Here is a 17,391-nt window from a genome sequence, read left to right on the forward strand (position 1 = left end):
TTATAGTAACTAATATACAGCAACTTATTGCTGGGCTCTACTAAAACAGCTTTTTCAATGTTTTATTTCCTTTTCATCCCCTTAGAAGCTAAAGAAACACATTTCAAACTTTATTACTGGTTATTACAGCCTGTAACAAATCAGAGAATAATATAATTTTAATTTGCTTTGCTGTAATGAGATGAACGGCATCATCTGCAATGTTTGTTTAGAACCAGCACATGGTTGTCATCGTTACATGACACCTGTAAGAACTGTACCTTCTGGAGACCTACCTGTAGGTCAGGTCTGAGGGATGCAAGAGTATTACAGTATGAAATCTGGCTTAGATTTTGAAATTATCTATATTTCAATATAATTACACTGAAAGTTGGTCTTAACCCCAAATTTTCTTATTTCTCTACTTCATGATCACTTTTTTTTTCTTTGCCTTTAATTATTATAAGCTTCCTTGAATTTGGCTCTCTTTCCTGAATTTGGCTGTCTTGGAGGGGACAATATTGCGGGCTCCTGGACTTTGGCTCCTTCTTTCTTACATTAATAAAGTACAAATGTGCCAAGTTATACACAACCGTGATATAACCGTGCATATCAGCAAATGATTTTTTTTTTTTTTTTTTTTGTCACCTAGTCTCGCTATCCGGAGACTACTCCACTTATACGCAAACACAAGCAAATCCAAAGCAAAATTTTTAAACCATGCCACACTCATAGCGTGTATTAATAGTATTGTACGTCATTTCTGTGTTAAGTAGCTAGTGTTTTTAAGCTGTGTTTCTTCACTTTTCTGATCTCTCAGTCTACTGATGGCCATACAAGTTATATAAGCAAACCAGATACCGTAGTAAACATACCAAACTGTCACATACTTTAACCCTGAAGTCACAATCTTATCGCGTGGTCACACTCATGCAAAGAACCACAGAAAGTTCGGTGCTAACCTGGTAAACACGACTGGTTGGTGGCCTCCACAATGTTGTCACTCGGGACAGTACAAAAGCGTGGTCTGAAGCTTAAACCTTAATAGTCTTAATTCACCTCGATATCAAGTATTTCCCTATTAACCTCAAGAGCTGAAGCGTATCCCTAAGGCTGACAAACGCCTTTTAAATTGACACACCCCGTACATCCATTTAACATTTTAAATGTCCATGGGACGCGATGTAAACACCGAGGTAATCCTGTCAAATGTCTTCCTCCTCCTTAACATACATTGTGAAAAGTTGCCAAAATACTCCTACCTTCACAGGGGATGTCCAGACGATTTCCAAAGCGACCATCGATAAGAATATCCATCGCTGACACTGAATATCGTCACACTCATGCACCCACAACCAACCACACGCGCACATCGTCACGGAGCCCGAAAGAATGACGGGCTGACGGTTCTTATTTAATTTCGATTCGTAACTTTTACAGCATATTCGGTTACTCCATAGATTTTAATGTCAGTAGGGAGCTATTTTACATATCAAAACGATAAAAATAGCTAATGAAACTATTTTTTACCACACATACATGTATATATAGGCAAAACTGAAGGATGGGCTCATGTAAACACCAACGTTTTTCAACTTCACTGCCTCGTAACAATAATTATTATTTTTTTCTTTTATTGCTCATTAAGTCGTATATCATTGATTTTCATTCTTTTCAAGTTTACAGCTTATATAATCGCATACGAACGTATTCAATTATATTCAATATCATGTTCTGCAGTCGTCACGGGTACAGTCCCCAAACCAAGAACTGCCCAGAATCTTTCACAATATTCGCCAGAATGCGCAGCAACAACATGCGAGAAATTACATGCGGTGCTGGCAATTGTCACTGAGATTAGTTACCTCTTGACCATTACACCATTTCTCACTGGAAATACGGTTCGCATAAGGAGCAGTAAAGCAACGTTGATTTGCTTTACTTTCATGCAAAATATAGGTTATAATTCCTATTATAGGACACAGTAATAAACTCATTTCCACACTACACAAGAAATGAAGGGCATATGACTTTACAATAAAACAATATTGCATCATCATCATTATTTTTTACCAATATACAAAACACGTTACGTACATCAAAAATTCCTTGTACAGTTAGTTGTAAGTAGATGACTCCCTTAAGTACCTAAACACACACGCACGCACATCCATACACGGACTTAGAAGTTTTGTAAATGTAGTTTTGCTGAGATAATAGAGACGAATACGATAAAGGAATGTAACGGTATTTTATATGACTCCTCAGATGTGTACATTATTCGTAATCACTGTATAAATATTACATATATATAATACAACAGGAAGCTGACACGCGTACAAATAGGTTCTATATATTTTTATATATACAAAGGCTCCATTTTCACAAACGTACGTATACACACCTTACTGTATATGCTGGCAATCGACTGACTAAAAATGAAATGATTTTGCATCTTTAGCAGTTTTGGAATTTACATGGTTCATATAGACTGCAGAGAGAGAGAGAGAGAGAGAGAGAGAGAGAGAGAGAGAGAGAGAGAGAGAGAGAGGAGACAGTTAAACACAGGATCAGAAAGGATCAGAAAGTATTCGTATACTATTAAGGGTGTCAGTTATATAGTCAATGAGATCAGTGGTTATAGTGAATCATAGTCCATGAATATAGTCACTTATTACAGAACTACCAAAACGCCTTTCAGTACTGTATTCTTGCTACCACCACACACTTCTCTTCGGCTTAGGAGAGTGGCTTGGTAGTGAAGAAGTTACATACAGACTTTGGTAACCTCTTCAGTACCTTAAAGTATTCCTGATATGGTTAGCCGATTATTCTTCTTTTAGTTCAGCAGACGTCTGGCGGTGAAAGAGTTTAAGTTTACAAATTCTGTCTTTATCGAGGTAGGTTCTAGCTCTTTAGCAGGCAGTGATTTTACCCGGCTCAGTATAACTGCTGATGACAGAGAATAAGTATGCAGGTGGGTAACTGTCTTCTAATGGGTTAAAATACATGACTACACGACATAACATAGGCCTATCCGGCCCAACTCACACAATGGTCATACGGTGTGTTTGAGGTGTACATGGTTACACTTTATACTGGTCCAAACTATGTGTAGAGCATCTGCCTGAGGTAAACACGGCTTCTAGCCTTTGGTTCTTTCTCCTTTGCATTAAAAAAAAATCGGAAATACCCTATACACTATACAGGGTGTATCTGAGGTGTTCACAGCTATACATTATTGTAAGCCATACTGCGAAGTGTACACGGCGACAAACGACCAAGTTTGGCTTTAATATGTGAGACATACACAGCCACAAGTTTATCTGAGGTGTACACAGCAACGGAACACCACACACGGCAGTACAGTACACTGAAGCTACACTGGCTGCGCGATAACAGCGATCCTGGGTGTAGTGGGGTTGACGCTCTCCATGGATGCATCACGTCCTATGATGTCGTCCATGGTGCCCTGGTGCGGTAGGGAGGCGCGGGGAGAGCAGGAGCAGCAAGACCTTCGCGCCCACAGTCTAGCCCGATAGATCAGCCACACTATGCCCTGGAGGGAGGGGGTGGGGGGCAGGGCAGCTCAGGGGAAGGAAGGAAGAGATAAGGTAGGACAAAGAAAGGCAGGGCAGGACAAGGAGGGACGAAAGAAGGTAAGGTAGGGCAAGGAACGATAGGAGAGAACAAAACAAGCCAGGATACAGTGAAGCAGAGGAGAACATGGGAGGATAATGCAAGGAAGGTCAAGGTAGGGCAAAGCAAGGAGGCAGGAGAAGAAGGAGTGAAGTTTGACAATGAAGTGTAGGACAGGTCCAGGAAGAAGGAGACAAGACAAGGTAGGCCAAAACAGGCAAGGAAAGGCAGGATAGAACACAGCAGGACATAGAGGGATGAGGTAAGGCAGGCCAAATCGAAGTGGGGTAGAGCAAAGCAAAGTGAGGCAAGGATGTGCAAGGCAAGAGGTGGTGCCTCAAAACGCAGCGAGGCGTGGCGGTGCGTGGCGAGTCAAGGAAGCATGGCAACACATGGTAGAGCAAGACAAGACGCGGCCGGGCAAGGAAAGGCAAAACAAGACACGGTGGGACAAGGCAAAACAAAACAAGGCGCGGAGGACCATAGCAAAACAAAACAAGGAGCGGAGGGCCAAGGCAAACAAAAGTAGCGGAGGGGTAAGACAAGGTAAGGAAAAACAAAGTGTGGCGAGGAAAAGCAACGTATGACGGGACATGCAAGGTAAGACGGAGCAACGCAAAGCAAAGTTGGACAAGGTAAAATCAGGTAGCGAGTAGGCATGGAAAGGAAAGCGGTATTAGTAGTATTCTCCATTAGTTACTGTTATATTATCAACTACTTTTAATTCTATGTAGGCTTTTCTTATATTTACCTTGTACTTCCTCTCGTTATTTTTTAGCTGACGATGCCCTTATCTCATGCCCACTTAATAAACAATATTTGTATGAATTATTATCATCGTCTAAAATTGGTGGAAAGAGGACAAGTCAAAATATGATGAGAGAACAGATGATAAACGAGCCACAACATTATATACCTTAGTTTCCCTAACCGTTTTCTATTATTTCTACTGCTCCAAAGGAGTAAAAGAAAACGAAAATTTTATGTATATCTTAAGCGTTCGGCAACATCGTCAGTGTTGGGGCTTTGTCTACTGTAAATAGTAGATAAAGAGCTTAAGTTATTATAATAATACTAATACTAACAGTAATGAAAATAATAATAATAACAGTGATAATAATAACAATAATAATTAGATTTCTTAAGTCGAGATGTCCACTGGCCATGAAAAGGATACTTTATCCTCATGCATACCCCCTCCTATCCTCGTCCTATCTTTACTTTCCTCCCTATCAATCCCCATTCCCACCCTAAGTCCTTTCTTCCCCACTGTATACTAACTCATCCTACTCTCAGCCTAGTTTTATTCTAGACTCATCTTATCGGCATACATCCTCACCCTATCTTTATTCTATCCTCAACATATACTCCTCATCCTGCCTGCTGTATGTTCTGTTCTCGCCTTGTCTTATTCTATATTCACCCCATACCCAACCTATCCCTAGCCTATCTACTGTCTATTCATCCCTCATCTTTATCTCACCATATATTTAAGCTACCGTCATCCCATACCTACCCATCCTGTATCTACGATTATGTTAGCTATCACCACCTGTACACATTCTACACCAAACCTCCCTCACCTACGTGGATGAAGGAATAACGAGGCAGACAAATAGGATGTTATGTCCTAATTTTATCCATCCAAACATTACCATATTCTCAACCTACACCCACCAGATCCCCCTTCACATTCCTAGCAATATTAAATTCAAGGTCCATTCATCCTCTCTTTCTCCTATTCTCAGTGCAGTCCTACCAAAATCTCATTCATTCCTCCTTCCTTCCTAACATTTCTATATTCTTACTCTACCTATCATTACCCTACTTTCAGTCTTTTGCTATATCCTCAGTCTACCTTTTACCTCTGTTTTCTGTCTACTTCTATATACCCAGTCTACCTTCTACCTCTGTTTTCAGTGTTTCTCTTTCCTTAGTCTACCCTCTACCTACCATTTTCCCCGTTTTCCGTTTATTTCTGTTTTAACCCTCTACCTCTGTTTTCATACTATTTCATTATCTTCAGTCTACCCTCTACCTACCAGTATCCTATTTTCAGTCTATTTCTGTATCCTCTGTCTATCCTCTACCTATCTTTATCTGTTTTCAGTCTGTTCCTATACCAAATCCCCTTCCACACCTGCATCGCTGGAGAGAAAACTCCACAACCAACGACGAAGGGCACAGTCAATCCTAAGTTATCCCAGTCCATGATGGGGTATATGGCGGTGTCCCCCTCAGGTGTAGTGCCCCCTGCTGCCCAGTAGATTAGTGTGAAGATGAGGTACGTGAAGAGGAAGGCGAGCGGCACGTAGAAGTGGAAGATTCGAACGGGCGCGGCAATCACGAAGAGGTTGATGAGCACGTAGACGGAGTTGACGATGTGCACCTCGACGTTGATGGCCGTCACGGGGTAGGCTGGGCAAGTTAGTGGTGTTAGTGAGTTGGTTAGTAGGGAAGGGGTTAGGCTAAACTAGGGAGTTAGTGAGGTTAGTCTGAGCCATGGTTAGATGGGAAAAGGATAGGATGAACTAGATGGGGCTGTGGAATGGGTTAGCTTAGTAGGGAGATTAATTAGAGACAGGATGGGCGGTCAGTGGACTAGTTATTAGGGGAGGGGTTAAGGTAAGAGAGTTTGCGAGATTAATTTAAGGTAGGATTAGACAGGGAAAGGATAGGTTGAACTAGACATCGTCGGGGAATGGGTTACCTGAATAAGAGTTAGTAGAGGTGAGACTAGTGTCAATTGAGGAGATAGTGAGGCCTGTCTGAACTAATCAGGGCTGGCTTAAAGCCAACTGGACTAATTACTCCCAGCTGGGCCCCGCGCCTAAGGGGATCCCGCGCTAGGGAGCTATGGTAACCTACTCTTCTCTTGTCAAGCAGCTTAGATTTGTTTGGTCCATTAACTCATGTGTACTTTTTAAGCTTACATTTTGACTGCTTTCCATTCTACCAAAGAGATATTAAGTCTGTAATAGACTTTATTTATACCTCTATGATTTTACAGACCTCGGCTGTGAACCTGGCGGCCCCACCGAAAATGTTCCCAATTGGGCCCCGTAGCTCCTAAGGCCGGCACTAAAGCCAATGTTACCAGCAAATGGGGAAGGGACGGGCCGAACTAGGGAAAGCTGCGGAACGAGTTACTTGACTGAGGTCAGTGACGGATGGGTCAGGCTACCTAAAAGTAGCCATCTGAAACGTTAAGTGCAGGGAAAGTCACAGTAACAATTGTTATCTGTGCCGTGTGATAACGCAGTTGGTGAGGAAAGCAGCACGGAAGCATACAGCATATACACTACTTAGCATTGCAAATTTTTTAACTGTTACCATCACTGTAATATATATATATATATATATATATATATATATATATATATATATATATATATATATATATATATATATATATATATATATATATGTGTGTGTGTGTGTGTGTGTGTGTGTGTGTGTTTAAACAATGGTACATAATTAGCAGCAAAGCAAACTATTATTTCTTTCATGTAACGTGATGAACTCAACTAAACAGTTTTGCTCTTTTTTCTTTAACTTACATAATTTAAATAAGTTTAATGCTGTCTTTCATTCCTATGAATAAGCCTAACTGACAATAAAAGAAAACAGTAGGCTATACTTATTTAAATGAAAAGCTCAGAACAAAGCCTACAAATTTCTTAGATGAGCGAACCACTTGGTGTAAATGTTGAAGCTCATATTTCAAAAACAATACTCAGGGGGTTAGGAGAATCTGTATTACCTAACCAGACTAGTTTGAAAAGTCTCTTCTGTTTCATAAAATCGTCTGAAGGTTAAAAAAAAATAATATCAAGAGAAAGAAAAAAGAAAATAAATAAGAATACAACTCATAGCGAAGTGTTATGCATAAAATAGGCCACTGTACAAAAACACACATGAAATAAATCTGTTAAAGCTGGTGTAGTAACTCTGTCACTGATTGTAATTTCACTCTCTGGGTAGTGTTCTGGGTGGCAGGGAAAATTTCATAGCACCTCTTCCTCGGCGATTTCTTCTACACAGCACACCTCCATATCCTCCTGTAGGTTACTGATGCAAAAAATATCGATATCAAAGCGACATAAATAACACAGCCGAATGCTAAGACGTAATATCCAAATAAATCGCCAAGAAAGAGAAGCTACGAATGACTCCTATGCCACCAAAAACACAAACCCATAATATTCATCGAAATTAATGTGCTGTTCTCTCATCGTCAAAGCACACGCCAGCAACAAGGGTGAGGAACACTTGTACTAACACCACCAAGCCTCTCACCCATATACCAGGGTCTAGGGTCGTTGGGGCCCAGGGTCGACATGGATTGTAATAGCTCTAGGAACCCTGGAAATAAGGTGGGAAAATAAGGACACAAAAAGTAAAAAAAACGAATGGAGGTAAGTGGTTCTGGCAGTCCCATAAATAAACTGTGAAGAGAAGCTTGCGGACGACAACAACAACGATAACGACGACAACAACAACAGCAACAACAACAACAACAACAAAGATAAACAAATGTAAGTTAACAGCTTTAGTAACCCTGAAAATGAAACAAATGACATATTTGCATCATTACTTGGTCTAGCTGCAACCAGTTTACCAGACACTTAATACAATAAATCAGATAAATGCATGAGCTTATTTAAAGGTAACAGCTCCAACGACGCTGGAAATATAGTGTGTGAACAAGGTTGGCTATACTATTTGCACCGTCACTTACTCTAGCTGAAAAAGAAAAGGTGTACCACAAACGGTGCCAAAATATTGATGGTAAATAACAACAAAATAATGAAAAAAATTATGGATAAAAATCTTAAGAAAAAAATGCACCGTGATAGCTTTCACAAAACACATTGTAAAAGGATTCGGAATATTCAGGTTTCCCGTTAATCTGAAGCATTCTCGATAGACAGATAGATAGATAAATAGATAGACAGATAGATATTTGTGTGTGTGTGTGTGTGTGTGTGTGTGTGTGTGTGTGTGTGTGTGTGTGTGTGTGTTTAAGAAAAAGATATAACTACCTATAATTATGTGCACAGCTGAATGACGGCATGTGAAAAACAAACTTTTTTTGGCTCACTGACCTGGATCATAGATGACGCTCCAGTATGCTGCGGTGATGAGAAGAGCTGGGAGGTACACCACACTCTGCAACACCCACACCACCTGCAACAACCACACTATTCAACACCACACTCTGCAACACCCACACCACCTGCAACACACTATTCAACACCACACTCTGCAACACTTACACCACCTGCAACAACCACAATTTGGCATTTCTCAAGAATTATCAGCCAAAAAAACGCCATTCTAAGACTGAAGTCTGTATGCTCAGAGGGAATTAGTTTCTCATGAAACATGTTTTCCCTTCACTGTAGGTCAGGTTGTGTTTCAAAGACCCTGTGTGACAACGGTATCCACAGGTCTTAAAAAACAAATGTGAGAAATAACGAATGACGCATTGACTTCCGTTAACTGTGGGATTTTGCAAATTATATTACTGTTTCCTCTCATGCCCAACTATAGCTGATTTTTTATTGCAAAGAAGAAAAAAACAAATCTTACAAACCAACAAACTTATTCTATCTGAGAAAAACAGAACAAAAGAAGACAAATCCAAGAATCATTCATTGCGAGATGTCTGGACACATAAAAAACTGGAGGTCAAAGGCAGGGGCATATACAAATTGAGGAAGACGGTTCCAGAACTGACCTGTTACATCCCTGAATGACAGAGTATTGATCAGCTTTTATTTTCAATGCGGAGGAAACTAATACTTCGGTAGAAAATTTATAACCAATCAGTCAACTTCGACCAGTTCTAATTATTATATTCCACTTATTCATATTTTTCTGCCCAATTAGATAACTGTTCACAAATTTCAAAGTCTCTAATGTACTTTCACAGCTACTACACAGTCTGATATTTCTTTACCAAAAATTTCAATCCATACATGATCAAGCAACTACATTTTTTTTTTACTTCGCATTAAATTATGAGCAAGCCATCATTTAAGCTAACAAACAGAGACTAAAGTAAAAGATCACCTGCATTTTTAGTCATATGAGAAAAACGGAACCCAGAATAATGCACCCTAACACCCACAACTGCTATCAACATCCTACAAACTTTCCCACACACACACACACACACACACACACACACACACACACACACACACACAAAACCCCTCCATACACACCTACACACCTACCCATCCCTTATACCCCCATACACATCTCTAAACACACAAACACACTCCTACACACCAAACCACCTCACACAGCACCCCGTCTGGGCACCAAGCGAGCCACTCCCGCCAATACCAACTCATTATCGGACTAGCCAACACCAAGGGGGATAGGGATGTGATGAAGGGGGGAGAGAAAGAGGGAAGAAGAGGAGAGAAGGACTGAAAGGGGGAGGAGGGAAGAAGCGGAGAGGAGATGAGAGGGAGTAGAGGGATGATAAGGAGAGGAGGAGATGAGAGAGGGAAGGGGAAAGAAGAGGAGAGGAAGAGATGAGAGAGGAAATATAATGATGAGGGAAGAAGAGAATGAGGGAAAAAGAGGAGAGGAAGAGATGAGAGAGGAAATATAATGATGAGGGAAGAAGAGAATGAGGGAAGAAGAGAATGAGGGAAAAAGAGGAGAGGATGAGATAAGAGGAGCAAGAGGGAAGAAGAGGAGAGGAGGGGATGTGAGGGGGAAATAAGATGATGAAAGGGGGAGAGAGAGGGAAGAAGAGGAGATGACAGGGGAAATATAATGATGAAAGGGGGTTGAAAATGAGGGAAGAAGAGGTGAGGAGATGAGAGAGGGAAGAAGGAAGAAGAGGAGAGGAGGAGATGAGAGTGGAAATATAATGATGAACGGGGGAGAGACAGAGGGAAGAAGAGGAGAGGATGAGAGGAGAGGGAGAAGAGGGAAGAAGAGGAGAGGAGGAGATGAGAAGGGGAAGAGGGAAGAAGAGGAGAGGAGAGGAGAAATATAACGATGAAGGGGGGAAAGAGAGGAGAAAAGGAGATTAGGACATGAGAGGGGAAATATAATGATGGCGGGGGGAAATGATGGAAAGACGACGGGAGAAAGGAAGAAATGGCTAGAGGAAAAAGAAAAATGGATGAAACTGGAGGGAAGGAAAGAGGAGCAATAAGATGGATGGGGGAAAAAGATAGAAGAACGAAGGGAGAAAAGAACAAGAGAGAAGGAAAACAGAGGGACGAACTGAGGAAGGAGTGCTCCGGATGAAAGAAAAGAGGGGAAAAGAGATGGACGAAGGAAAGGAGCTGGAACGAAGAAGGGAGGAAAGGAGATGTGGAATGATTAGGAAAAACGGATGAAAAAAAGTACATATTAAGAGGGTAATGATGATGGAAGGATAAGGACAGAAGAGTAAATGGAAAGCGTGGTTAATGCCTTCCCTACAACAATTTGCCTCGAAAGAACCAATAAATCTGTTGTGCCTTGCTTTCTCACGTATTCGTTTCTACTGCACTATCGGTAACAAGATTTCTGTCACCTCTCATACTATTCCGTCATTGGACTTTGAAAATTAGTCCGGTGAATCAGAAGCAAATGACACTGATGATAATGATACATGGTCAAGTAAAGTCATCGATTTCGGCTGCTGTTGACTGATGTGGCAGAGAGTCAAAGTCCAAGATGAAAGAACAGGAGAGGCACCAGTTCTGTTGGCGACTATACATCTTGTTTCTCTCCTCATCTTATCTTACCGATCGACACACATCCTTACCTACTCTCATAGTCTCACCTGTCTCATTCTCATCTTATCTTACCGTTCAGCACACATCCCTACCTACTCTCATTGTCTCATTCTCCTCATCTTATCTTACCGTTCGACATACCCACATTCCTACCTACTCTCATAGTCTCACCTGACTCTTTCTCCTCACCTCATCTTACCCTTCAACATAATCACATTCCTACCTACACTGATTATCTCACCAGTCTCTTTCTATCCACCATATCTTACCCTTCGACATACTCAAATTCCTACCTACTTCCAGTCTCACCAACCAACCATGCGCCTCACTTCGAGATACTAAATGCTCGCTTATTCCTACTCTTTCTATTCTCCTTAAACCTGCACGATCTTCTACAATTTCACCTTACTTTCCTCACACTTACCTCCCAACCTCATCTCCTCAAACCGTCCACCTCCTTTTGACTTTCTATATTCCTGCTTCCTAGTCTTTCACTTTTTCTCTAGAGCAACGCCATCCCCTACAAATTCGTCTTACCACCACATTCCACCTTCTCAAATCATTCACATCTTTAAGACTTTTTCTACGTTCTCTCTCTCTCTCTCTCTCTCTCTCTCTCTCTCTCTCTCTCTCTCTCTCTCTCTCTCTCACCCACGCCTTCTCACCTGCACAACGTACCTGTAACCAAGGCAATACTGATCTTTACGCTCCCCCAACACGACTGTAGCACAATTCATAGGGCGAGGCAAAATGGTAGATGCGTATAGGAAAGCACTTAGTGGGGCGGGCTTGGGCTGGGGGGTAGGCTACTAGTAATGAGAAGTGGGTGGGAGGAAAAGGAGGAAGAGGAACGAAAATCTGGTGGACAGACTGACAGATACATAGAAAGACAGGTAGACAGGTAGGTAGGAAGTCGGACAGACAGATGTATAGGTAGATGAATATAGGTATACTACTGACAGAAAAACACAGAGAAAGAATGAAAGAAAGAACAGAAAGAAAAAAGAATATCAAGATGTGTCATTAAGTAAAAAAAAGAAAAGAAAATCAAGATGTGTCATTAAGTAAAAAAAAGAAAAGAAAATCAAGATGTGTCATTAAGTAAAAAAAAAAAAAAAAAAAAAAAAAAAACAAGGTGTAGGCGTGAATTAATGAATAAATGAATATATCAAAGTGTGGATGTGGAGAAAACTATACTGGCAGTGTGGGTGTGGGTTACCTTGAGTGCGGGCGTCATGGTCTTGGGCAGCTGGGCGGTGCGACGATACCTGAGCCAGTAGTTGGTGACCACACTGGCCTCCACTGTGGTGCTGACCTGCCGACACACACCGTACAGACTTAGATATCCACACACATAGATAGATAAGCGGAAAAACAGACAATGAGATAGAAAAACAAGCACAAACAGACAGACACTTGGACGAGAGAGAGAGAGAGAGAGAGATTCATTCACTGAAGCCATAACACCACAACAGCCACACGCATATCACCAACATAATATCACAGCGACAATGTCAGTGAAGGAGATACTGATAATCACGGAGTCTCGAATAATCTGAAAGGTAATGACACGAGTCCTAAAATTGTTTCTAGATAATCATGCCTAAATACCTGAACCAGTGTATAATTTCTGAAGAACAATCCATTCGATTTTGATACAGATAATTAATGCAATATGTAAGAAAATTGTGATGTCTGAGAAACAAGTGCTTGGCTGACAGTTCGCCCCTATTCTAGCCTCATATATTTGCTTGGGATGAGCATACAGTAATATTAAGCCTACAGACAGGTACAATCGTCAGCAGAAATTCAAGTTTCCACGTCTGATAAAGCCTACTAGTCTTTTATATGCATCAAATTTATCCTAAGCCAGTTAATAAATACTACTCATATATCGATGTTTAAAGCTGATCTCTTCAACTTTTTGCCACACAAGGTAACCATCTCACAGGTTGATATACAGGGACACTTAAAATAAATTCCTACTGTCGACTGTACATCCTAGAATCGACCAAGTTGAATCACTCAAAGCATGCTAGTGCTAATGCTGGCCATAAAACACAGTTGCTTTAAGTATCACTAATTCAAAAGGGACAAAATATGATCCTACATATACCCTTGTCAGATCATCATAAAAACAGTCAACACAGCGTAATGATATACGTCAATCTAGTAAAGCTGAAAATAACACTCCTATCATTTTTCATTATCATCTAAACTTTTTTTTCCAACATCTAGGGAAAGGATGAGGATAACTGAGAACGGAATTATTAACAGTATAGTAAGTAAAATGGGCTAGACAATCTTTCAGACATTACTCAAGCTCCCGGAATCCTGGTCTAACCGTCTGCATATATTTTTATCAATTAATACAAATATAATAAAAAAGCCACATGGTCGTCCATCAGCACACACACACACACACACACACACACACACACACACACACACACACACACACACACACCACAACAGCCGTGATAAAACGAAAGAAATGTAACAGAAAAAAATGAAGGAAAGAACAATAAATAAACGTTACAAATTAGTGAAAAAAGAATAATCAACAGAAAAAAATTGAAAGAGAAAAGAGGCAATATTCATTTTTCATTACCATTCTCATTTTTTTCCACATAACAATGGGGGTGAGGTATGCAAATAACGAAAAGGGAAAAATGGGAAATAATAAACAAAAAAGGGCAAAAAACAGAGGACACAAATATCGAAAAACAAAAAAAACAAAATGCTGAGCCAGAGAGAGTTTGAGAAGAGGACGAAGAAATAAATGAACTCCATAAAGATAAATGATAACGTATAAAAAATCTCCCACAATAACCATGAATAAATGAAAAACAGAATCTCCACTGACGAAAAGGACGAAGGAGAAATAAACAAGAGTAATTAAGATAAAGGAGCAGATACAACAAACTTCCAGCGATGAAAAAGAATAAGTGAAAATTAGAGTCACACATTTTCCCAGTCCAATCAAAAGGAAAACGCTGAGGTGGGCAAAGAGGATGGAGGAAAATATGGGGAAAAAAGATGACAAAAGAATGCTCGGAAACACAGAGAAAATATGTACCAGCCAATTCCTTTTTGCTCCCTTCAATGGGTAGGGGACCGAGGCTAGGCTATCGTAATCCGTAATATTTAGCTCTTTATACGATGACGTCTTTTATGTTACAGAGAGAGAGAGAGAGAGAGAGAGAGAGAGAGAGAGAGAGAGAGAATATATATATATAAGAAAACCACAGACATCTCAGTTCACCTAAAACTCACCACAATACTGAGATACGCCCAATTAGTGAGGTATATGAAGTGATAGGCCTTGCGTTGTATGGGTGCGTCCAGGCCTCCCTCATAGATCAGACTCGTCAACCACCAGCCAGCATGGTATAGCGCCCAGAACCACCGAAACAGCACATACCAGGGCTTTACTGACACGAAAGGCTGTTTCTGCCACTGTGGGAGGGAGAGATAGCAGGGTTAGGGAGAGTGTGGTGAGGGTGAGAGAGGAAGGAATAGGGTGAGAGGGGGTGTGGTACAGAGGGCTGATTTGGTGAGGGTGAGAGAGGATGTGCTGAGTTTGAGAGGGGGAGGAACGGGTGCGCGGGGGTGTGATGAGTGTAAGGGGGTGTAATGAAGGTGAAAGGGGATGTGCTGAGGGTAAGGGGGGGTGTAGTGAGGGTAAGAGGGGATGTGGTGAGGGTGAGATGGGGGTATGGTGAAGGTGAGATGTGATTCGGTGAGGTGGGAGTGGCGCTACGAGAAGCATAAATTACAGATGTATTTAAAATCACAAATCGCACCACAGCATCTTCATTGTTTCATCTGGGCAACACAATACAATGCTATTGGAAGTGCATTTCCCTTACATCAGTGACTCTTATCCTATAGGTCGCGACTTAAAACTGGGTCACCAAGGAATATAGAGTGGGTCGGCAAGGATCTCATGACTGTCCTAGCTTTCCACTGTAGATAGATAGATAGAAAGACAAATAGACAGATACAGAGACAAAGAAACAGACAGATAGACACCGGTAGAGAGACAGACAGATACAAAGACAAACAGATAGACAAATAGATCATAAACGAACAGCGGTGAACCAGGGAATGTGTAAATATGTGACGCAACACTGTGTACACTGATACATGTTTGATGCCATTGGTGTGACTGTTTGATTTACCTCTCACTTAATGGATTCTTCCTCTCTTTCTGAGGGATGTGACTGCAAATTTAATTGAACAGCAGCGACATGACTCCTTCACCAGCCATGATAGTAAGTTGTACACAATTCTTAGTCTTATGTCCAAATACGTGGGCCAAAGAGATGTGTGTGTGTGTGTGTGTGTGTGTGTGTGTGTGTGTGTGTGTGTGTGTGTGTGTGTGTGTGTGTGTGTGTGTGTGTGTGTGTGTGTGTGTGTGTGTGAGAGAGAGAGAGAGAGAGAGAGAGAGAGAGTGCGTGTGTGTGTAAACATTTAACACATGTAAGCTGGATGCATAAACCAAAATATATACTGTATGCACATTCTTTTAAGCTGATCCTCATTGTATACGAATGCATGACCACGAAATGATGAAAAAGTATTACGTGATTATTTCATGATATTTTCTGAACCATAAATCAATATTTCCGATAAACGCGTCATTTTACAGTTTATTTATTCTGCTTTTATCTGCATTAACCTATATAACTGAGGCAAATCATTTACATGAAATGGCTTGCCCAGGTTGCCTCATATCTAGAGTGTGAGTGGCAGTATAAATGGTTAAGAAATAATGTTGTTTATTCTCATCGGAACAACATTACAATTCCCTTAATCTTAACTCAGCATCACTGACATTTTATGCCAGAAACATGTTTAAATTCACTATTCTCTGCACACAGTCCTTGTTATTTCATTAGGGTGGCATTTCAGTTCCTAATCTATATTCCCCAGATTTAGTCCAGTTCCCTCATAGTTCCATTAAAACATCATGTCAATCCATTATTGGCACTGTATTCTCACCATTTCATTATGTCATTTTAACTCATTATTCCAAGCACAGTCTTCTTACCATTTCATTAGAACAACATTTTAACTCACTATTCTAAGTACGCTATTCTCACATTTTAGTTCTTAGTAGTCATCTGTCATTCCGCATCACTTCTTCCCTCCATGTCCTCACCAACCCCTCCCTCACTCACATCCCTAACCCCAACCCTTTCCCCAATCCCAACCCTGACACCAACTCCTTCCAACCCCAGTCCCTCTCCTAAATCCGTCCCTAACCTCAGTCCCTCACTCAACCCCGCCTCTGACCCCAACCCCTTTCCCAACCCTACCACTGACCCTAATCCCTCACTCAACCCCATTCCTGACCCCAATCTCTCACCCAACCCCGCCGCTGACCCCAGTTCCTCACCTAACCCCACACCAAACCCCATCCCCTCCTTACCTCTGAGACAACGAAGCGCTGTGGCTCGCAAAAGTCAAAGCAGAAGTTACTAAGCTTGAACTCCTGCCGCAGCACCAACAAGCAACGCCGGCAGCACCCCATCCTCACCCCTCACCTGCGGCAGATGGAGTATTTATAGAACATAGGTAAATAAGGTTAGGAGACAGGTGGGTGAAGGTAGGAGACAAGCTGGTAATAATAGGATATGGATAACGTTAGGAGAGGGGGAGAAGCAAGGCAGATAAAGTCAGGGGACAGTAAGTAAAAGTAAGAAGACGGAAAGACAGTTAGGAGACAGAGAGATAAAGTAAGGAAATAGGAAGATAAAGTTAAAATACAGCCAGATAAAGGCAGGAGAGGGGCAGATAAAGGCAGGAGACAGGCAGATAAAGTCATGAAAAAGGTAGATAAAGTCAGCATACTCGTATATAAAGATACTACGGTATGTATGTATGAAAAGCCACTGCTCGTAGGATGTATACTCTAAATAATGTGCATAATGTATGAAATAAGGGTTACTATAATTGCAGAAATGTCCCAGGCTGTGTCTTCCTTACAGGTTTTAAGAGTCAGGGTACA

General features: G+C 41.1%; 1 protein-coding gene across 1 annotated transcript; it reads right to left on the bottom strand.

Annotated features, from left to right (window-relative positions):
* Positions 1-3,358: 3,358 nt before the first annotated feature.
* Positions 3,359-16,914, bottom strand: LOC145405821 (protein rolling stone-like). The gene is made up of 6 exons (XM_080277059.1): positions 16,813-16,914; positions 14,652-14,834; positions 12,595-12,690; positions 8,727-8,808; positions 5,759-6,036; positions 3,359-3,538 (listed from the first exon to the last, which is right to left on the bottom strand). Exons 1-6 carry the CDS (start codon positions 16,912-16,914, stop codon positions 3,359-3,361), a joined length of 921 nt encoding a protein of 306 aa, XP_080133185.1.
* Positions 16,915-17,391: the final 477 nt, after the last annotated feature.

Source organism: Coenobita brevimanus, chromosome 68, assembly GCF_032717465.1.
Source record: "Coenobita brevimanus isolate Jiangsu-jjx chromosome 68, ASM3271746v2, whole genome shotgun sequence".
Lineage (NCBI taxonomy): Eukaryota > Metazoa > Arthropoda > Malacostraca > Decapoda > Coenobitidae > Coenobita > Coenobita brevimanus.

What these genes read in the sequence shown, in the direction of transcription:
- LOC145405821 (XM_080277059.1), bottom strand. Translation starts at nt 16,914, where the DNA reads ATGGGGTGCTGCCGGCGTTGCTTGTTGGTGCTGCGGCAGGAGTTCAAG. An exon ending in AGCGCTTCGTTGTCTCAGAG is followed by an intron (nt 14,835 to 16,812) that starts GTAAGGAGGGGA and finishes TCCCTCCCACAG; the next exon opens with TGGCAGAAACAGCCTTTCGT. An exon ending in CCATGACGCCCGCACTCAAG is followed by an intron (nt 8,809 to 12,594) that starts GTAACCCACACC and finishes TGGTTGTTGCAG; the next exon opens with GTGGTGTGGGTGTTGCAGAG.